This window comes from Tachypleus tridentatus, chromosome 9 (assembly GCF_004210375.1).
Source record: "Tachypleus tridentatus isolate NWPU-2018 chromosome 9, ASM421037v1, whole genome shotgun sequence".
Taxonomy (NCBI): Eukaryota; Metazoa; Arthropoda; class Merostomata; order Xiphosura; family Limulidae; genus Tachypleus; species Tachypleus tridentatus.
This window is the reverse complement of record NC_134833.1, coordinates 30,688,679-30,712,792: the sequence shown is the minus strand read 5'-3', so window position 1 is coordinate 30,712,792 and position 24,114 is coordinate 30,688,679. Positions and strand designations below refer to the sequence as shown.

General features: G+C 29.4%; 1 protein-coding gene across 1 annotated transcript in view; it reads left to right on the top strand.

Annotated features, from left to right (window-relative positions):
- Nucleotides 1–24,114, top strand: part of LOC143224975 (uncharacterized) — an 80,479-nt gene that overhangs the window by 48,597 nt on the left and 7,768 nt on the right. Inside the window, 17 exon segments of the mRNA XM_076453543.1 lie at nucleotides 1,712–1,916; nucleotides 2,970–3,053; nucleotides 4,081–4,236; nucleotides 7,909–8,022; nucleotides 8,133–8,237; nucleotides 9,288–9,391; nucleotides 12,191–12,418; nucleotides 12,716–12,838; nucleotides 13,311–13,488; nucleotides 14,684–14,798; nucleotides 15,667–15,742; nucleotides 15,878–15,986; nucleotides 16,486–16,605; nucleotides 17,067–17,222; nucleotides 19,277–20,112; nucleotides 20,312–20,402; nucleotides 22,417–22,538. Of these exon segments, the coding sequence (XP_076309658.1) occupies nucleotides 1,712–1,916; nucleotides 2,970–3,053; nucleotides 4,081–4,236; nucleotides 7,909–8,022; nucleotides 8,133–8,237; nucleotides 9,288–9,391; nucleotides 12,191–12,418; nucleotides 12,716–12,838; nucleotides 13,311–13,488; nucleotides 14,684–14,798; nucleotides 15,667–15,742; nucleotides 15,878–15,986; nucleotides 16,486–16,605; nucleotides 17,067–17,222; nucleotides 19,277–20,112; nucleotides 20,312–20,402; nucleotides 22,417–22,538 (2,922 nt within the window).

The window sequence follows — 24,114 nt, the reverse complement described above, 5'->3', positions numbered from 1 at the left end:
AACTTGAAAGAACGCTCACGAATTATTCCTCAACCCAATAACTCAGAGTATGCTCTCTATGTGATACACGACAATCCAGTAGAGATTTTGCCTGTAATTTGGCTGGAAGTAAAGATGCAAATGTTATCTCAAGAAATTGGCCTTTAAAGTTAATGATGGATCCGTAGCATCTCAAAAATCCCTACTTAGGAGAATTAGCCAAACCAAAATTATACAATTGGCATCAGTCTTCAAGTAATTAGGTGAACAAAAACAAGAGTGCTTTGTACTGATGAACCCAAATTCAGATAATTTAGCAACGATTAATGAAAGTTTATTTGATGGTGGAGAGAGGCACAGAATCATGGCTAATTTGCAACATCTAGAACAAAGCTTGCTGGGAGACCAACACAATTGTAAGCTTATTTCAGCCATTGACATTGGTGGAAATCTACACAAGATGGCTGTTGACAGATTCTTGTTAAATATGTCAGTCCCAAAAGAAAAAGATCTATTGGATAAGAATTCATTTTGTAAAGCTGTAACATTTATTTAGGGTAACTTGCAAAGAATAATGAAGAAATGTTCAAACTTAGATTTCTAGGCAGCTCCTTGGAGTCTTGCCTATAAACAACATATTAGTATTTTGTAAATAATTTTACCCATCTAGAAGTATAGGTTTATATTTACTTAGAAATTATCATCCATACAGAATACAGTTATCTACATTTTGTTTCTTGCACAATTTCCTTCACCTTTTACCAATATTAGAAAGGACATTTATTCACCCTTTTATGATCATAAGCAGGTGGTCTAAACAATTACCAATAAAGCTTGGCTTTGAAAACAGCTACAGGCAAAGTTTGAATACCATTAACTAGAACAGGTTATAAACTATTGGCATTAGAAGTAATTTACAGTTTCATGGGAAAGTGATAAAACCTAACTACTGTAGGGAAGAATTACAAAATCTAATAGAAAGCTTAAGAGATGTAGAAACAAACCAGTAATTTAGGAATCTTTCAATAGATGTGTTTTTTTTAAATGTTATTTTTCTGTTAAGTCACAGTTGTATGAAGACTGCAGTAATTTTCTTAACGAGAAGTCAAGTTACATTTTTAAATGCGGTAGGTGATGACAAAATATTTTGAGGAATTAAAACCTTATTTATAAAATGTTATTATGTTTCTCATATATTGAAAATAAAATACTTGTTAGACATAAATTGATGTTAACCAAGAAAAAATAGTTATCTAACCCATCAACCAAACAACATAGCTAATTTTGGGAAGCAGTAAAGGACATTTGTAGCAGTATTTCATAATCATACATCAATGAACTTATGGTAACATAAAAACAAGATGTACTGCTTTGCTTTTAAGTAAAAACAAAGTATTAATGCATTATATATCTTTTTTCAGCTTTCGTTTGTATTTTCTCTACTGTCTTAATGATAAATTGATCACGTCTTAAATGATCTTGGAGAAGCTGAAAAACACATACTTCAATCTGATGTTATGATGTCTCAAAACTAACTATTAAAAAAATAAGTTTTTTTTCAGCCCTCTTAAATATGTGGATGTTATAATATTGTTTTCTTTATTCTATGTAAATATTCCAAAGAATTGATTCTTTAGTTGTAATTGCTCATTGTTTGTGACTCGTAAATGTCTATTTCCATTATTATAATTATTTCCAATCCTGTGTATTTCACATATTTTGTGTGTCACAGAGTTTTTCATGCAAATTAATTACAAAGAAGAAGCCAAACATAAGAGTGAATAAATCAACTTTGAAATTACAAGTTGAAAAGAAATTGGAAACATTAACTTACTGTCAGACAGACAAATTCCAACCACCATCCACACAGCCAACAGAAGAGGTTATCCTCAGCAGCTGTAGTGTTCCAAAGACAGATGACAACCTACAGATTTTAGGTATGATTATTATACATTAATGTAATAAGTAATATTTCCTGTGCTTATTTATGTCAAGGTAAATTATTACTTGCTGACCAACTTACATTTTCATCATCCATTATTAATAAGAAAGACAATTTGTATTGGCTTTAGTAATATTGACATTAAATTATTGAAAATGATAAAAAGTTTGAACAGTATGTTTTTTTTGTCTCAAGTTTTATAAATATTCTATATTCTAGTTTATCTAACATTCAGATACTTTTGAAGCTGAGCCCACATAAAGTTTTGTTTGTTAACATTTAATGAGAAATGTTTAGATACTACTAATTTACTCATAAAAATTCTCAGGAAACTGCAATTATGCAGAAATGTATGCATATTTATGTTAAAATGCATATATAAAATATTTTATTTTTTTCATGCAGCAAATCCTGAGAGCCTCCAATATTATTTTCATGCATCAGTTGAGGGCTTCAGCATAAAATCTTAAGAATAATTGTAGATATTTACATAGAATTATCTTTTACGTGTCTAACACTTCCATGTAAATTCATAAATTCAGTTGTGAGACCCTTTTAAAATTTTTTTACAGTTTTTAAATGTGAAGAATCTGGCTTTAAATTATTGTTTATAATGGCTTGTATTTAAATAATAACTTATGAGTAAATAAATTTAGTTAAACTCAAGACCCTTTCCTTAGTTCTTCATTTTTTAAAATTTCTTGATAACTTTTGAAAATTTTGTTTTGTTAATATTCTGTGGAGTATTAAGAGCCTATATATTCAAAGTTTAAGGCTATGTTGTCAAAAATCGTAGAAAAAATTCAAAACTCAAATGAACATAGATATGAACAGTTGAGAATTACATGATAGATATGTACATTTTTGCATTTTTATATAGTGTATGCCTGTATTTATCACCAAGGAATGTACCAGTGTTAGAATGTAAAGTGAATAAAATAAATAGACAAAATGGTGTTACCAAGTTCATTTATTAGAAAATTTATTATGTTATTTATGATATAAATAAGTAAAGTGTTATAATATATCCAGACAATTTTTATCACAGATTGTTCCATATCAGATGATACTATTACTGGTCCTCTTAAATGCAAGAACAAACCCGAAATCAAAACTGACAACAGTGAATCAGGTATAGAATGTATCTGTACATTAAACAAAAGACATCTAAAAATTTTATCAATATGATTTTTTGTGTGTGTGATAAAGAATTGCTTTAAAAATTTTAGTCATCTTGTTTTAACTGGGTATTTGCAAAGAATGTTTTTCTCGGAATAGTATTTTTGTAATGATCTATGAATTTATTGACTAGATTTAACATTTTAACATTTAATTAATTACTTTTTATTTGAAGAATTACTGAACTTGTTCTTTCTATGTGTTAGTCATTATAAATATACAAAGTCTTTGAAAGTACTTTTATACAGTGTTATAGTTTTACTGACATACATGAAGCCTCTGAAAATACTTTTATACAGTGTTATAGTTTTACTAACATACATGAAGCCTCTGAAAATACTTTTATACAGTGTTATAGTTTTACTGACATACATAAAATACTTGAAAGTACTTTTATACAGTGTTATGGTTGTATAGGCATACATAAAGTCTCTGAAAGTATTTTTATACACTGTTATGGTTTATAGGCATACCTAAAGTCTGTGAAAGTACTTTTGTGCAGTATTGTAGTTGTAATAACATGCACAAACAGAAGAAACGTGTGACAGTCGTTTTTAAAATTTTCTTTTGTTAACTTATTTTGCTTAATTATTTATTTTCACCCTGTTTTTTATTTTAATACTCAATAACTTAAATTAAAAAGAATTTATGGTACATTGTTCCTAATTAATTCGTGAAGACTATAAACAATAAGTATAGTGATAGTTTTATTTTAATACTCAATAACTTAAATTAAAAAGAATTTATGGTACATTGTTCCTAATTAATACATGAAGACTATAAACAATAAGTATAGTGATAGTTTTTACATCCTATTTGTATTTCATTTAAAGAATACCTTATTGGACTTTGGTCTTATATTATTTAAACTTGACCAATAAATATCATTATTTCATTCCTTCATCAGATAAACAGACTGGTAGTTATGTTATTTCTTTGTTAGCCTTACAAGACATAACAGAGTTTTGTTCCTTCATCAGATAAACAAGGAGTAAAGTCATCCTGTATCAAAGAAGAGTCATCTAAAACAAAGAAAAACCAAAATAAAAAGTCAAATGAAAATAAGAAGAGTACTTCATTTACATCACTACAGATGTCTCTGTCGAGTAACTTAACCACAACAGAGAATGCAAGTGGTAAGACTTAATGTTTACCAACTACAGATGAGTTGAAATGTGCTTCTATATGTTTACTGTGGTGTTTAAAAGTAAAGGAATTATCTCTTTTGTATGTACAGTATAATGAAACTTCTACTTGTGATTGGGTTCACTAAATACATTTTGAATCTTAGAGTTGTCATCACAGAGATTACTAATAAATCACACAAAGGCAGTGCTAACAACACACTTGGTTTATTGGCACTGCCTTTGTGTGATTTACCTGTTGAACAAGATATGAATGACAACTACTGCTCATTAACACCCCAGAATTCACATTTGTACACTGTAATAACAACCAGTGTTTGCATATACTTACAATGTCTTGTGAAAGTCTTCATCCCCTGTGCTGGTAATCCATTTTAGGTACTTTCTTGTGAAAAACATAACTCAAGTGGTCAAAAATATTTGTTTTATTAATCTAAGACCAGTTTCCAATGATTACAAAGAACAAGAGATGCATTGTTATTCTTTTTATTGATGTAACACAAAAAACTATTGAAATTGTGTATTGTAAATGTCTTCACTCTCTAAAATGATTATGCAGTTAATATTTGGTTGAGGCTCCTTTGGCATCAATAATAGCTGAAAGTCATTTGTGATAACCCTCCACTATGTGGAGATATTTTTGCCAGTGCTACCTTTGGTCTGTGTTTGGGATTGTTGTCCTGTTGAAATGTAAACCTTTGACTAAGTTTTAGTTTTTCAGTTGGCTTCTTCATGTTTATCTCTGATATTTGTGTATATTTTGCACCATCCATGATTCTTTGAATGTATACAAGTTCTCCAGTGCAAACTACAGGAAAACATCCTCACAGCATTATGGATCTACCACCATGTTTGATAGTTAGAACTGTATTTGCTAGATTGTGAGCAGTGTTGGGTTTCCACCATACATAACATTTGTCATTTAACCATTTAGCTACGGATCACAGGTCAAAGGCCACGTCATTGCATTTATTGACTTGCATTAAAAAGTTTATTGAACTATTACTTTATGAATTTATGTCAGTAAGTTTGGAATCACACTGTAGATTATAATTCAAACTTTAGTATTCTGTACAAGTTAATTTCTTAATTTAAAAGTAAATATCAAAATAACACATCTAATTATAGATTTTAGTAAGTATATACAGCACTGTTTAAAATTAGATATTTATGATGTCAAAATACTATGTCTATAATTTTATACAAATTAGGAATTCAACTTATTAATATTGACAAGCTAAAGTATAAAATAAGATCCTTGTATATTTTTACTTTGCTGAGATATGGATTATGTACTGAATGAAACATGGTGACCCTGTTCAACTCTTTCTTTTATTTTTGAAATGATCCCTTATGTACTCAGGCCCAGCATGGCCAGGTTGTTAAGACACTCAACTTGTAATCTGAAGGATTTGAACCCAGTTAGTTACTAACCTTAATAAATTATACTAGAATTCTGTGGTGTCAGTATAGTTATTTATGTTTTTTGGTTATTCAACTGTATATATATAAAAAATATAAAAAATTTTGCTTGATATCCTCAGCATGCAAAATTTTAAAAGGCTTAACAACCTATGTCCAGCAGCAACTGCATACAAAGGTCATGGTGAGAAGAGATAATTGTTTGCTTTACTTCTTGATTTATTGTTCTATATCTTAAGAAAAATCTGTTTAATAATTTATTTATAAATAGTAACAACATATAAACTTGTATATAATGCATAGTAATTGAAATGTGACTGTATATTACAAAATACTAGTCTACTAAAACATAGCAAAGACAGAGAAGACTAAAATTCAGTTTTATATTACTGGATACATAACATGAGTGCCCATGTACCCCATCAATGCAAGTTATGTTACGTTAGCTATACATGACTGGGAGGTCAGTTATAATAATAAATATATATGTAACTATATAGCATTATAAAATTTAAGATACTTAAACTAAACATTTGTAATTTTGTGTTATTATGTGTAATCATTCTAGTGCTAAAAAACATAATATATATATATATTTCTTATTTTTTTTATGATGGTTGCAAGATTGGGGAAGCAAAATAACAAAATATAAAGAGTTTCTGAAACAAACATTTGAAGTGTATTTAGGAGGTTCTAGAGATTACACAAATAATAGTTGAAGATTTTTGGTATGAAGAATAGTGTTTGTGATCATAATATGAAATCACTTTGCACTTAGACTAATGACAAAACAGACTATATTTTACAAACAAATCTTTATTAAAAACATTTCATTAAAAAATCTGATTTTCTGTGTACAAAATACTTGTAATCTGTAATAAAAGTCTACCAACTTTTGTGAAGATACACATGCTGTATCAAAAGTTATTGTGCAAATACTCAATGTGTGCAAATGTGTAAACAAACTTGTGTTTATTATACTGAGCCCAAAGAGAAATGAATTAACCTCAAAATCTCTGTTTTGGTCTCATATGACCATAGAATGTTCTAGCACATTGTTACAGGGTTAGTGAAATTTTTACAGGTATAGTCCATTTGTGATCTAAGGTGTTTCTTTCTTGCCTCCTTACTGTACAAGCCTTTTTTGTGTAAGGTACGTGATATTGTTGAGGTATGTACAGTAAGTCCAGTTGCTGCTTTTGAAGCTTGCAGCTCTTTCAGTGTCACTGTTGGCTTGGCAGTTGCTTTTCTGACAATTTTTCTGTTTATTCAAAAGCAGACTTTCTTAGAGCAAGTTGATCTTGGCAAGGTTGAGGTGATGTGACATACTTTCCCTTTCTTCACAACATATTTTACAGTATTTAATGGCAAATTAAGAATTTTCTCCAGAATTATGCTTCTGTACAATCTTCTTTCCTAGGTCTATAGAGAGCTCTCATCATTCTTAATATTTAACAATAAACATAGTATTAACTTTCAAAATACTTTACTTAAATCAATACTGATGGCTCTATGTGATCTAAAATATTTTTTTACATGACTTTGTAATATATCTTGGTATCTGATAGAGTTGAACAAAGCTACTTGTATCTACTTTAGCAGGATAATGATGTAAAGTTAAATCAACAATGGAAAAAAAACTAAGGAGGGTGTTTTCAAAATTTTTTTTGTGTTATATCACAAAACTGAGTAACAATGGACCTTTTGATTTTTGTAATTTTTAGAAACTTGTTTGAGATTAATATAATATATATTTTTGCCATTTAAGTTACGTCTTTCACAAGAAAATACCTAAATTTTATTACCGACATAGGGAGTGAAGACTTCTGTAAGGCACTATACATAATAACATAACTGAACAAGTTAGTGCTGCAGTTGAATTACTGATATGGTTTTCTCATGTTGATACTGTGGTTACGTGACCATCTCTTGGAAACAAGAAAACAATCTCTCTGATTCGTTAGTTTTTGTGAATGATGGTAAAGTTAATTCAAGTTAAAAAATGTTTATATTACACATGTTTTTCACATAAGTTTCTTTTTAAAGAAATGCACAATTTTTATCTTTCAATTCAAATTAATAATTTTCATACTCATTCATGTGAAGTGTTATGCTAATGGAAAATAAGATCCTCATTATGAATATTTTATGCATGCCAAGCTAAGTATTAAGAAGAGAAATAAAGAAAACCAATATTTTATGTATAATACAAAATAATATGATAGTATATATTTTTTTTAGAAACAGTAGAATGTGCCACAGAAGGTTCAGACTTGAATCTTTTAGCACAGTTTCCTACTAGAATGAGATCTTCAGCTACACCTGAGAGAAGTATGAAAAAGAAATTAGAGCAAGGTTAGATTTCATTTTTCTTGTAACATAAAAATAAAAATTAGATCAGTTACTGAAATACTTAATTTATTAACTTGTGGAAAACATTACCAGTTGATATCTATTCTATGCAGGCGAAAGTGAAAGTAATACATCTGATGCAGAGATTTCATCAGCAAAAAAGCGAAAGCCAGGTAGACCCAAAAAACATTCTCCATCTAAACCAGAAGAAGCCACAGGTGAGTTCTTTTACAAATTATGATTTCAAAATAGTTAGTCATTAGGCATGTCTTTTCTCTACTGTACTGATTAAGCTTTCATAATTACATTGTTGAATGAAACTTGTTACAAACAAAAAATTGTTAAATCATGTTAAATCTTTGTCATTACTCAATATTCAGTAAAATTTGTCTCTATGAATGAGGAATTACAATTTATTATGAAGTAACCCTTTGCTTATTATTAGGTTATTTATTAAGAAGTAACCATTTGCTTATTATTAGGTTATTTATTATGAAGTAACCCTTTGCTTATTATTAGGTTATTTATTATGAAGTAACCCTTTGCTTATTATTAGGTTATTTATTATGAAGTAACCCTTTGCTTATTATCAGGTTGATTTCGATAAACTCACTATTTCTATTGTAGTTCGATAAGGGTTTGTCAAACTGAATCTTATGATATATGGTTTGTAAATCATTTTTTTCAATAAGATATATAATAAACAAATCACTTATTTAATTTTTCATATTTAATCAAATCTTTTAATTTCCCTTTGTTCCTGGGACCAAAAAAAGCCTGATCAGAAACAGTTTAATGGAGGGACTAGAACAATAATTATGTGTTTATTGGCTACTCAGATAAAGCTCATTAAGATTTTGTAACTACTCAGTATAAATTCTGTTATGATTAATGATAGGTTCAGTCAAGCACATTAAACTTTTATGAGAGTAATGTCTAAAAAGTGAAGCCTGTATGGAAGTTTCATGGTTATTGGAGGTTGTGTACAAATCTGTCATTACTAATGAAGCCTTAAGAGTTTTCTGGTTATTGGGGATTGTGTAAAAATCTGTTATTACCAATGAAGCCTCAAGAGTTTCAGGGTTATAGGAGATTCTGTATGACCTTTTATGGCTGAGGAATATGGGGAATTGAGTGAAGCCTATTATCTCATTATGTCTTGTCTTATGGTAGTTAGGTTTGAAATTCATCTATCATAAAATGTGAATTTTAATTACAAAATCTTTTTGTTGTTTTATGTAACTTTTATTTGTTGTTTGTTTGCACAGAAACAATTGTTCCAAAACAACCAAAAAATCTAGCTTTCTTGAAGGCTAAGGTTCAAGCCAAAGCAGAAACCAAAAGATTAACAAATGACATTAATAAAGAAAAGGTAAATAAAATTTATTTTTCTTGTCCATAAATCTACAAAGATGTTGCAGACAGGTGAAATGAAACCATGAAAAAAAGCTATAATTTTGAGAGGCTGACTTTTTCTCATCATATACTCGTACTGTTTGACTATCTAATGCAGTGGTTATTCTGAATGTAGTAATAAACTTTTATTCTTTTCACTAGCTATTTTAACATAATTGTTTTAATGGTTAATAAAGCTTGTTAGCTCAATCTTCCAGTGTGCCAAGTATATAGGACAATTAGTATATATTTATGCAGCTGTGTTGAGAAACAATAATATCAGGCAGACAATGGCACTGTCTATGTAGGGTGAGAAAAATAACATCAGGGAGGCAGTGGCACTGTCTATGTAGGGGTGAAAAACAATAATATCACACAGACAGTAGGACTACCTATGTAGGGTGAGAAACGATATTAGGCAGACAATAGTGCTGCATATGCAGGGATGGCTCAGATTGTTCATGGAAATGGTATTTTAAATATCTAATTAATAAAAAATCATAACTTTACTATACATCGTTTCATTTTATAACAATACCTATGTAATGACTGAGTCACAAATACTGGTAATGTCTGTAAGTATCATAGAAAAAAGTTTCAGTGTCTTGTTTTTCTTTCTTCTGCTTCATGATAATTCAAACACCAAGACAATAGTGTCAACCAAATTCATTGACATGATGTTGTTTCCATTTTTATAAGTATTATAACTAGTAGTAATTTACAAAAAATCATGATTCAAGTGTAAATAATGTTATCATTAACCCTTTAAGTTAAATTTCTTATGGAAGTTTGAGGTCTCTTAAAGAGCTTAGATACAGGACAAAATAGGAATTACCAACCAGTAGTAGATAGACAATAAATGTTGCAGTTGGGATCTCATTGTATTTAGAACTTGGTTATAAATACAACTTTCCTGTGTCTGTTGACATGCTGCATTAAATGAAATGACATCAAGTAAAGAAAAAACTTTTCAAAAAAGAAAGTAAATGTCAGTTTGGCTAATATCAGTTATTCAAAAATAGCACAAACAAAGTCGAAGAGATGACATTTGCACCATTCATACATAAAAGCACATCCCTATTATCCTGTTTGTGTTATTTTTGAATAACTGAGATTACTGACATTTACTTCCTTTTTTGAAAAGTTTCTTATTTAGTTACATTAATGCAGATGTGAGCATCATTTTTGACAGTTGGATGTATATTGGTGAATTCGTGACCATTCAATAGTGTTACGTGCCATAATTGTTGGTTTATAAAAATAAACTTATGAAGAGAAATATTCATAAATCAAAATTGTTAAATGATTTAAATAAAATCAGAATGCACAAATTTTGAAGAAGAAAGCTTTCATTTTTTTATCTGTGGATTCTTCCAAGCCAGTTCCCTTGGCTTTAGTTTTGCTAGATAGTATATAGGGACAGCGGAAAAGAGAGTTATAATTACTCCTACCATTTACCCGGGCTTGGTTTAATTTCTTCACTTTAACATTCAGTGCACTGAAACTTGATAACAAAACATATAGGACTGCAACAGACTTCAAAACCTTACCCTAACCAAATCAAAAGCCATGCTCTTGATCCTAATCCTAAAGAAGTGAAGGCTATGGTTATGAAAGAGGACCCTTTGACCAAATAAATAAAAAACAACAAGTAGCTATAATAAAACTAAAAGTATTTTGTTGTACCCTTACCAAAGTAATAAACAAGAATTTTAATTTGGTATGTTACAATACAATCACATCCTGAAATAAATCCCCATGTATAAGGAAAGATTGTTGAGGAAACTGGAGTCAGACTAATCCAGTTCAACCACATTTTTTAAGTCCTTTGATGCAGTTCCAGTGGCCTTTTATGCCTTTCATTTACTTAAATGTGATATTAGAAGTAAATGTTCATGTACACTGGAAGGTCTGGGAAGTGTTTGTCAAAATGCATAATCAAGGATTTACTTTGCTTTCCTTTGTGGAAGCCTGTCACAGTGAAACTTGTAGTGTTGGGTAGCAGTACATAATCAGTGCCATCATAGTGAGCACAGTGGCAATGAAGGAAATAGTTTCCAGGTCACAGAGCCTCAAACATAGCTGTTATAAAATGAAACAGCCTCTTTTTTTAATATGTTTTTATTATAATTTTAGTCTGTAAAGAAGTAAATGTTGCGACAGTAATGATCCTTCCAAGAACCTTGTATAACAAGAAAGAGAGTATTTGTAAAATGTAAAAAATAAAGAAAAATCCAGAACTTTATTTGTAAAGAGATGAATAATATATTACAAATGTTTAGCAATATCATACATTAGTATGTTTCATGTGATGCTTTGATTTGTAATTCTTAAGTCTCTATGGTTTTAATTTTATTAGATTTTTGTGACATTATTTTTTAATTAGATCATCAGATGCATCAGGAATATTTAGATAGTTTTGCACATAATATAAGCAATATTTACCAGTAAAAATGTATTATTAAATAGTGATATAGTTCAATGCATGTAAAGTCTGAATTGGCACAAAAATTTAGCAGCAACTTTGGTAGGTAAAGACTGTTTGAAATTGTCAAATAACCAGCAGTTTCACAAGAGAACAAGTTTTAACTTCTTGATTATCTTTCCTCTGCTGTTTCAAGATGTGCACTTAACCTTTTGAGTATAAAATAATGTCAGGTGGCATAATTTATAAACTTTCTTGTTTGAATTGAAATGAAAATTGTGCAATAAAAGTGTATATATAACAAATGTACTTCATGAAATGAAACATTCTGTTTTGGTTTTGTTTTTCCAGAATTGTTCAGAGGCTGAATCAAAAACACATTCCTTGGAGGAAGATATCTGGTTTCGTCGCCGAAGTGAAAGAATTTTTCTTCATGATGCTGGAGTTATTCCTGGTGCCATATCACCCTGGCAAGGAGAAAAAGTTGATCCACTGGTCATGAATGATAATGATTTACTCATAACTGAAACCAAACAACTTCAGCCAGAACCACAAACCAAATCAGGAGATCCACCAAAGGTTGTTTTTTTTGTTGTTGTTTTTTTAAGGCTAGAAAAGTGAAGTTCTCTATATTGCGTACATTCATTGGTCGAATCATTGTGTTATAGATTATATTAATCTTACATTGTTTAATTTCTTGTAAATATTTGTCTAACATGATTTATTTTACAGTTATTTATTCATTATTTAAAAAAAAAAATTTACTGTTTATTTTTTAGTTTCCTTAATAAAGTACAATTTCCACACATGCATATTCCTATATTTTTTCAATGATTATCCAAAATAAAGTGTAATATATTTCTTCATTTTTTTAAGAGTTCCAAAATTATTTTCAAGCATGAGGAAACATCTCTACCCAAAAAGAAGAGAAAGACCAGAAAGAATTTGGTATCATCAAGCAAAAATGTGAAAACCAAAACTAAAGGAGCAAAGAAACAAGTGAGTTTTCAACTTGTATAAACATTATTGAAAACAGTATGTCATCACACTGTATTTATTTTTTAATGTAAAAATTTAGTTAAGAAAGTTATTTTGACACTTTAATCTTCAGTTTGTTATGAAACAGCAAACATATATTTTACAACTTGTTTTAAACAGTTCTAAAAACTGCCACTAATTAACTACAGAAGTAATAAGTATGTTTATTGTACTTATTACACTTATAATTTGTTTTTGCTTTAAATTATGTTGTTAAGTAATTTATTTAAAAAATTGCTTTAATGTAAGCCTTAAGAAATATTATATATATTTGCTATTAAAATGCCACTTTGTTGCAAAAATAAGTAAAAGGAATACATTACTCGATGAATTCCAAGAAAATTTAATAAATACTTTTATCATTTTGTTTTGTAAAAAATTTTAATTAAAGATATAAGTTATCTGTCATTGAAATATTTATAAACTTATCCAGCAAACAAAGGAAAAGTTGGTTACAGATGAATTATTTGCTGCTTTAAAGAAATGTCGATTGAGTGAAAGTTACCAAGGATGGGCAACTTCTAGTCAACCTGTAGATCAGGAAAATGCTGAAAGTAGTGAAGGAGAGAATCTACCCCTAAGTGCTTTGATTGAAAAGAAACCTAACTCAGGTAGGTTGGAAGAATAAAGCATTAGTGTTGTAAATGCACAACTTATGTTTTTAGGGAGAAAATAAGGATGAATGTAAACAAACTAAATATTACATAAGATTACATAAAAATTGAAGATTTGTAAATTAAAAAAACACAAAATAATTGAAAGATGTAGACTCTGAGAAAGTATAAAATCTGATAGTTTTTTAGAAAGTGAATATTTGTTAATGATAAGTAATGTATTTTCTCTTGCTCTTACAAACTAAACCCTTTAAAAAAAACGAAAAATATTATTTCTGGTCAGTTTTTTATCATTGTTGTTCATTTTACTTATTTTTAGTTATTTTTAACAAAATAGTTTGAAAAATTTAGCTTGACACCTAAATTCTGAGAATATAAACATGACAGAATGGTAAGACCTAATTCTTGATATATTAGGAATTACTATAGTCTTTACAGTTGAACTCTTTGTTTTTGCAATTCAGTTAAAGTATATCTGATTTTATATATTTAAAATTGTTTAAAAGCAAAGAAAAAAGATGGTTCCACCCATCATGCACCATGGAATGAACTACAATTGTCTGGAAGAACAATACCATTTAAATTGGTTTGAATGCATTTAGTTTGTTTAAAGTATCCTCTTTGTCTTATGTATTAAACAACACTTTTGATGCTCGAAAGTGCTGTTGTTTATATCATGTGAATCATGTAAAAAATGCATTTTCAATATCATTTATAGTACTCTATACATCACTACACTGTAAATTTTACATATATATGTCTACTTCCAAATTTTTTAATTACGAGAGAGTGATTGAGACAGTCCAGCTGTCATAATAGAAAGACATTTTCTAATTTTAAGATGTTTCTTACCATGGACCCATCTAACCTTGTGGCAGTTCAAATAGTATGAAATTACAGTTTTCAGCTGAACATAATATGAACTTTGTTAACGTTAATTTGTTTGATTATTTTACAATTTACTTAATGTTTTGTTGTTGAGTCTTGTATATTATTAATTATAACAATTTATTAAAAAATAATGCTATTTCTTTGCAATTCTTGGTATGGCTTTATTATCTAAGGTTAAAATAACATCTGTATAATAAAACTACGTTAATGCTGTTTTTGTGTATAGGTTTCACTCTGATAATTACTATTTTTGGTACCTGTACACTTAACCTTTGTAACTTTTTCTTGATGTTGTTTAAAGTAATCAGGTCCTGCATCCTGCAACCAGAAGATTTGAACGATCAGCTTCGAGTCTTAACAATGGATAATGGGCTTTTTTATGCTGGAACTATCAAAGCCATTCGTGCCCCTGATGTGTGAGTTGTTTTATTTTGTTTTTACCTAGTTTGCTTTAATCTCACAATGTGATATCAAAACAGAATCAGAAAAACTTTTAGACACATGTCATGTTGAAATATTTCTTTTTGATGAATCAATTCTTCATCAGTCAAATGTTGGTAGAAATAAATATTCTAACTGAAGGAAAGTTCTAAAGTATCTTTAAATAAAAGCTATGGTTTATATGGTAAAAGCTGGTGAAGTATTAGAACCCAGTAGGATTAGAATTTGTCGTAAAAAATAATATAAACTGCATATGTTTTTCCCTTGTAATTTATCCATTTCTGTTTCAAAATTAAAGATATAAACACAACATTTAGTGCTTGCTGTTGTTTTAACATTTTTAGCATTTAAACCATAAGTTTTAAATTTTACACTACATATAAATGTTGTTTCAGGGAATATTTTAATTCCATCTGAGGAATCCTGGTTTTGGGTGAACAGCTTCTTGTTAGTGGGTGCTAAAATAGACTTTGAATACTGTTTTTACATTCTCCTCTTTTTGATCTTGCAATGATTGAATTAAGTGGAATGTCAAAAGAAAACATTTGCAGTTAGTATGATTTCTATTGCAAATTTTAGGTTTTCTGGCTTCTTTAAATTACTGTATTCTCATTTATGCTTCTATCAAGTTTATAGAATAACTAGGATGCCAAATATCTGTTGTTGTTTTTTTCTTATTTTGTTTACATAGAAGGTTACAGTATCTGATGTGTTTAAAGCACTGAAAACATTGTTCTGATGAAAAATAAAATTTTTATATCTTTCTATAGCTTTTGTTAATTATGTATGATCATATAATGATTAAATGCCTTTAGTCAGACTGAATGTTGTTTTGTTTCATAGGTATGGTATTACTAGGGATAGAGAACGTGGTAACAGATCCCACATTTATTCTCGGGAGGAGATTTTAAATGAAGCTGTAAGTGTAAATCACACTATCTATTGTATACTATAGTTTTTGTTTCACTTAATTTTTACTACAGTTCAGAAATAGTTTAGTTTTGACTCTTAACTGTAGCATTCTCACACAAAAATTATTTGAAATTTCTTGTAGATAGCTGAGGTGAAACCAGTTTCTCTAAACAACCTACCACCAGGTCAAAGGATATGTGCTTTCTGGAGCCAGCAGTATCGATGCATGTATCCTGGAACTGTAGCTAAATGTAAGATGTCACATTTTGTCGAATTATGTGTTTGTATGATCATATTCAGAAGCTATGTTCGTGATTAAGATGTATCTAGAAATTTGTAATGAATTCTTAATTGTGAGAATGAGGGCAAGATATTTCTTTTGGGATGGAATATATCATGTAATGGTAGATTTATATGAGAGAAAAAATCTTTGAATTTTGTCTTTTAAGTCAGTAGAGCTAACTGAACATTTTATTTTATATGACAAAGTATTTCAGTATTCAGATTTTTATTTTATGTCTGTCATATCGTAAATTAATGAATTTTTTGCAAGTTACTCATAAGGATTGTGAATGTGATAATTATTTAAGAAATACACTTTTATCTCTTTTTAGTTATATTTTAAAATTTATGAGAAAGTACTTGATTTGTGGCTAGGTGGAACCAATATTTATCTCAAGTGAAAAAATAGTTTCTTTTATTGGTAAGAATTACTACATAAGGTTTTAATTCATTCATATTCACTTGTAGCTTTGAGTCCAAACCATGATAAAGAACAAGATATGGTGTATGTAGAGTTTGATGATGGGGACTCAGGTCGAATACCACTGAAAGATATATGTATGCTTCCACCACATTATCCAATTGTGTGTAAGTTTACAATTGGTGCTTATGTATCTATTCTTTTTTTTTTTTCCATAAAGTTAGGTTATATGTTTTTGCATGTTTTGAAAGTGTTTAATAATTGTAAACAAAATTGTGAACTATGCTGTACCAATGGAACCCCAATCCTCATTTTGTACTTCTTAAGTTAAAAATTTTACAAATTATTTTACATAATGTGCACAAAAGTATGAAGTAAAAGACCATTGTATAAGTTCTGATTTTTCATTTCTGTTTGTAAGCTTCAAGTTTAAGTTTTATTTATATTATGCAAAGAATTTTCAATGGATAAATTAAGTATTTAGAAAATTGTTTAGTTCATCTGTTTTCAGAAAGTGTATTTTCTTGTTCTGTTAACTTTTTTGTGTTAGAAAAAATCATAGAAGTTGCAGGTTAGTGATTGTTATAAGTGAATAATATTTGAATATTGTGGCTTCTTTCTTTCACAGCAGCTGATTTCAATCCTCTTATGATTGTGGGAAAACGTCGACAGCATCGACTTTCAGGAGAAAGCATTACAGATAATTCAATCAGCATGCCAACTCTCAGGAGACCAAAAACCAAAACCAAAAAGAATAAAAATAAATACAAGTCAGGAAAGAAAAGTAAAAAAACTTGTTATTATGAACGTTTTACAATTTTTTTTCTACTCTACTTTGTGTTTGAAGGGACATTATTTAAAAAATATATTTGTATCTTGGCTTATATATGCTTCTACATTCTTTACTGCATAGTTAAAGAAAAGATTATAGTTTGTTAACACTTTTTGGAAAAACAAACATTTAACATAACTTAGAAAAATAATGGTTCTTTGGATATGTTTTTTCCACACTCATTATAGATTTTTTTGAATTAAGACACTGTGTTGGCAGTTTCCATAATTTATGATTCAATGTTTCATGTAAAACTTGCTCTGTATGATAGCTTACATGGAATTTTAATTTTTGTTCTGGTTATACAGCTTCAGATAATTTAATGTTAAAATAATTTAGCTTTTCATTATTTATGATGCTAAAGCTTTTTCCTCTTTCCTTACATTGTTGTCATTAATTGAACAACCACTGAGAAACAAATATTATGTACTATTCAAGGGGTTCCCACACTCGTTGGAAAATTGAACTAATCCTTGTTGTAATCACTGTATGCATTAAGAGTATGCTCAATATGTGTATGTCACTAGAAATTTGAGCCACTCTGCATGTCATTTTAATGGCTATTTGCAGTGGTCTGTGTTTATCACTTGGCCTGAACTTTTCACTACAGGCCTAACTTTAGGCCATAAATTTTGGAAAAAGAAGATTTTCACCCACTTTTCCTCACTGTTATCCATATTATATTTCAAATATAACCTTATACCAGTATTTCTGATTACATGCTGTGTAATATTGTTAATAGTTTTTCCCTAGTTAGTGGTGCAGTGTTTAAGAGTATGTTAGTGGTGAATAGAATTTATTAAACTTGTATTTTTCAAACAATTCTGTAGAGTCTTCATTAATCATGATTAATTTGAAACACTATGTATAACTGTACGTCTAATGGTGGATTTTATATATATCTTTTAAATTTCTATTATTGGTTTTCTAAAGTAAATACAAATTTAATAATGGCTTATTTCTGTTTTATTGTGCAAAATAACAGATATTTTAACATACCTAGTAGCATGAACATTATTTATATTAGTCAATTTTATATGAACTACAGTATGAAATAGTGGCAAAATCAAATTATTCTCATATCCCAACCAGTCTGATAAACCCTTGTATTGGCAAAAAGATCTTTCTGGCACTACTGGCAAAATATGTTGCTTTTTAAAGGACATCAATTATTTTCCAAATCAGAAACAGATAATAGAATATGTATATGATGATTTTACGTAGTAAATGGGGAACTGTGGAATTTATAAATATTCTTATAGATTTGATTCCAGAAGTGTGACAATAATTTCCTGTTTTTCTTCTGTTTTTGTTTTGTTAATCTGCTGCCAACACAAAGGGTTTTTCTTCCATTTAAATATCAGAACTTATCCTCTGAGCTTGATCTACAGAAGCCCATAAGAAATGATGTGTACATATAGTGTTATTAATACATGCCTATTTGTCAACTGGCCTTAATATGAAGGTAGAAGAGTCATTTTAAGACTTTCTCCTTGCAGGTAAAAGCAGCTAGATGCTAGGTGATAAATGATGCATTTATTAATCTATGTAGGGAGAAGAGCTAGATTGTTAAGATTTCTGAACAGAAACACTTAATCTTTACATTGGTATAGTATATCTAACCTTATTTTAAATACTTTAACTGTATAATGCAGTTAGAGATTAGGTAATGTTTGTTAACATAAGGAAAGTTGTTTCTCTACTTCACAAAATTCTACTCGCACATTCAGTTTGAATCTGTAGTTTGTAATATTAGTATAATGAATGTCTTTGTAGTATTCAGGAGTTTTTCTATTGGTCTTCCTGGAAACTCTTGGAAAATATTTTAATTTTGAAGTGTGGAAATTCTGAGTATAGCAAAAGAAAGTTCTGATCAATGAATTATAACCGATATTAATTTTTGAGAATTGTTTGACTTCATATGTTCAATCTACATATTAGTTTCAAAAAATGCTATTGATTAAGTTAATTTGGTTCCCACTAAGTTATAACTGTTATTTTTTTAGAAAGTTCCAGTTCCCAAAGTCAAAATGTAGATGAACCTTCTTCGTTAAGTGATGTATTTCACTCTGAAGCTCTGTGTTCTGATTCTAAAGTCAGCAGTTTTTCAAATACACTTAACCAAGAGAGTTCACTCCATACTACAAGAACTACCAATGCAGAAAACAGTAAGAAAAAGATTACAGAATTTACCTCTGAAAAGGATAAGGAAAAAAGTTCACAGAAAAAGAAATCTAAGAAAAACAAAAGTGAATGTAAGAGTAAAATCAAAAGCAGGTTAAAAGCAAATGAATCGCATCATATTGGTAGTTCATCTGAAGCAAGTATGTGTGGTCCTCCATCTTTAAAAATAAAAAAACACAAGAAACACAAAGATGATCATAAGCATCGTCATCGCCATCATCATCACCATTGTCATCGTCACCACCATCATAAGAAACATAAGCACGAAAAACGAAGTAATCTAGGTAGTCCTGAACATATTCAGTCTCTGTCTTCATCAAGCAGTGATGCCACTGCATCAAAAGCTACAACATCATCTGTTGCAGAAGATACAGGAGTTTCCACTCAAGAAAACTTGCAGATGGCACTCCAGTTTGAAACATTAATTAAAGAAAAAGATTCTAGTACAGATGACAAAAATAAACTGTTGATGGTGAAAATTAGAACCAATTCTCCCAGTTTTCCTGAAGAAGAAAAGAAAGAAAGCAGTAAAGAAGCAGAACCTGAGTTATCTTCATCTAGCAGCATCAATAGCTCAGGCAGTTCTAATAAATCAAATAATAACGATACAGATGAAAAAACGTATGTTAAAGACAAATCTCATCACAAGAAAAGAAAGGTAAATTTTCTCTATTATACATTGTTGTTTATGATGCTGTGTGAGTAAACTAGTACCATGATAGAGTGCACTTCTATTATGTCATGTATTTCATTGAATACTTTTATTTCCACATTCATTCTTTTACATATCTTACTTTTATATTTTAGTAATTTTTGTTATGATTTTTTATTAAGATAATTTCTCTTTTCCTTCACAGGCATCTAGGCCTTCTACAGACACAAATATATCCTGTCAGAAGAAGAGACGAAAAAATCATCTTTCCCCTGTTGAAAAAAGTAAAATAGCAGGTAAGAAAAAAATCTTTTGGCAAAATGCTCAATGGAATTTTATATATCAAGTGGAAGTGTTTATGGTAAATTTATACATATTACTGTAAATGTGTGTATTAGAACAGATATTTATTTTTATATGCAAAAACGGCTCGTTTGGGTTGAGAAAATATTTTACATAGAAGAGCGAACAACGTTTCGACCTTCTTCGGTCATCGTCAGGTTCACAAAGAAAGAGGTAACTGACCGGAAGCTGACCACATGTTTGAAAGGGGTTGTGTAACTGAGTGTCGAAATGTAGAGGGCAGTATTAGATGTTTGAATATATAATTTTATTTATTTTATTATATTAATATAGGTATAAAGGCATTCCTTTATATTGGTTTATTTTGGGTTTAAGTTGTTGTATAAGTAAGGCTTCTTTAATTTTGCATTTGTTTATGTTTGTTTCTTTATTTAGTATTTGAGTGTTTTCTATGGTTATGTTGTGTTTATGTGACTTGCAGTGTTCGAAAACGTGTGAAGGTGACTTTTTTATGTTATTTTAATCTGGTTTCCATTTTTCTACTTGTTTCTCCAATATAGAAGTCGTGGCAGTTATCACATTGTATTTTATAAATAATGTTGGTGTGGTGTTTGTCAGTGTAGTTTTTACATAGTATAGACCTCAGTTTTGTTCCTGGTTTTTGAATAAATTTGGTATTAACTGGAATGTCATATTTTGTTACTAATTTTTGCCAAATGTTGGTTATTTGTTTGCTGATGTCAGGAATATATGGTATACAGCAGTATATGGTTTCGTGGTTTTTTAATTCGTGAGATATATTTACTTTAGTTGGTTGATTTTGCTTTCTGTCTAGGTGTGAGCGTATAATGTTTTCTACGGTTTGTGGAGAAAACTTATTGATGTTGATGAAGTATTGTTTTATTTTGTCTAATTCATCATTAATTTTATCTGGTGAGCATAGTTTTATGGCTGTGTTTATTTGGTTTCTTAGTATGTTGAGTTTTTGTTTTGTTTCATGTGCTGAGTCCCAAGGAATGTATAGTCCAGTATGGGTTATTTTTCGGTGGATTTCTGTTTTAAATTGTGTGTCGGTTCTTGTAATTTTGAGGTTAAGAAATGATATTTGATTGCTTTCTTCCTGTTCACATGTGAAGTTAATGTTGGGATGTATAGAGTTAATGTGATTGAAAAAATTAAGTGTGTGTTCTGTAGATTTGAATCCCACAACCGTGTCATCTACATATCTGTACCAGTATAGTGGTGAATGTAATGCTGTGTTAATTGCTTGTGTTTCAACTTGTGTCATAAAAATATTGGCTAGAACTGGTGATACTGAAAATTATATATTCAAACATCTAATACCGCCCTCTACATTTCGACACTCAGTTACACAACCCCTTTCAAACATGTGGTCAGCTTCCGGTCAGTTACCTCTTTCTTTGTGAACCTGACGATGACCGAAGAAGGTCGAAACGTTGTTCGCTCTTCTATGTAAAATATTTTCTCAACCCAAACAAGCCGTTTTTGCATATAAATTTCTCTACAAGTGGATTTCTCGACGTCACTGATTATTGAGATATTTATTTTGTTGTTTTATGGTACAAGAATTGGTCTTTTTAAACATTGAGACACTTTTTCATCTTTTGTTATTTTCAAATACCAATATAAAAAATTTACATATTTCATGATTTGGACAACATCATTTATTTTTATGTTTTTTTTATTTATCTGTGCAAATTTGAAAATTTCACTTTCTTTCTAACCACCTTGGATTTATCAGACAGTTTCTTTGTTATTATTCATTTATTGTTTTATCTGTATCGCATAATTCATTTTTTTTTTCATATTTTTAACCATCATTTATTTCTTCTTCATGGATTGAATTTAACAAAAAATCCAACATTAAAGAGCAGACTCATTTGCATGAATTTTCTCTCAGATTATTTTGTGTTTTTCCATCTTTCTGTGTGTCTGATCTGCATGAATCTTTGACATATTGCATGGAACGTACTTTATACTTCACAGCCTTTCTCCCAGCTCAACAACTGTGGCGATGGGCTGGGAAAAGCTCCCACAGAATCATTGCTAAAGGAAAGGCAAAGAAAGTGTTTTACAAGGCCATCACCAGGGGCAAAGAGACAATCAAGGTAGGCTGGGCCTTGGCTAGCATGTACCTAAATTTTCAAAGGCCTGTTCTCAACGTTTGACTAATGTTGGCTATAGTTGTTTGTTGTGAAGAAATGTTTGTCATCATAGTAGTAAGTTAGTGTTATTCTAATACTTCTAAGAAATTTAAAAAAAAGGATGGTTTAGGACATAGTTGAATGAGAAAAATCTTTAGAATGCTAATTTTTTTCTTATAGCTCATAATTAAAGCTCATGAACACTCTGTAATAATTTAAACTTTGTGTTTAATGCAGCCTTTTAAGTATTTTTCTTATCAATATATTTACACGTATGTACACACATTTTTTTTGTGATAGGTAAGAAAGTATATTTTTAGGCACTTCAAATAATGAAAGATTTTTAAATTTAACGTAGGAATGTTATGTATCGTAATACAAACTAAAACCCTTTTCAAATTTTTAAATTGTTCAAATAAGTGAAGATGGTACTAACAAAAATATAAACTGGATGGTGCCAAATTAAAGATGTGTCTGTTTAATGAAAAAAGCCTATAATTAATTTAAGAATGTAACCCATCAACCTGAGACATGTATATGTAGAAACACAAAAGAATACTTCATGTGAATAACTTAATGAAACATACTATAAGAGTGAAGCCTAATTATTTAAGATGTGCAAGAATATTTTATCACAATTTTATTAGAAATGTACATATAAATATATCTTTATAAGAAATTGTACATACTGGTGTAATAAGAAATACACTTGTGTAGTTACATAGTGATATACAGTAAGAATTTATATATATTATAAAAACATCAGTCAGAATTCCACATATGCCAAATTCTTAAAACAGACAACATATATTAATGTGTAGAAAGACCTGCTGCAAAACCTTTTTTGTACAGTATCAGCCATATTTGTTTATTTATACAAGTAACCACAAATTAATTTATATTAAGACTTTATGCCATGTAACGTTAAAACAAAAACACACAAGCATTCTAATAATCAAGTATTATAATTGTTATATGAATATTTTAGTAAAATAATTCATATATTTTTAGACGTTTAATAAGTTAGTACTCCATGAAGTTTGACATTTGTTTTAGTATTCAGCCCACTTGTGTGTGTATAAAAACACACACATAAAAGGATAACAACATGAGTTATTCGAGTGTTCCTTATGAATATGTATTTGTGTTTTTTGTTTTGTTTTTTATATTTGTAAGCTGGAGAGTTGTATAAAATTTAAAAAGTAATAAAAATGGTGAATTCACTTGGCAAGATTGATAAAATGAAAGTAGTTTTTTAAATGTGATACTTTTTTTTTTATCTGCGTAAAAACTTTATTTAACAAGACAAGCAGATAAGTTGTTTCAACTAGCAAAACACCAAATATGCTGCTGACAGGCAAGCAGCATAGGTAGCCAGTTCAAATGGCAAAATACCAAATAAGACAGTACAAGCAGGTAGACTATATAACCTGATGAAATAACAGAACAAGAACACAAATTAATAAAATGATAGGCAGGTAGCACAGATAATCTACCTCATATGGCAGAATATCAGTTAAGATGATGACGGATAGGCCAT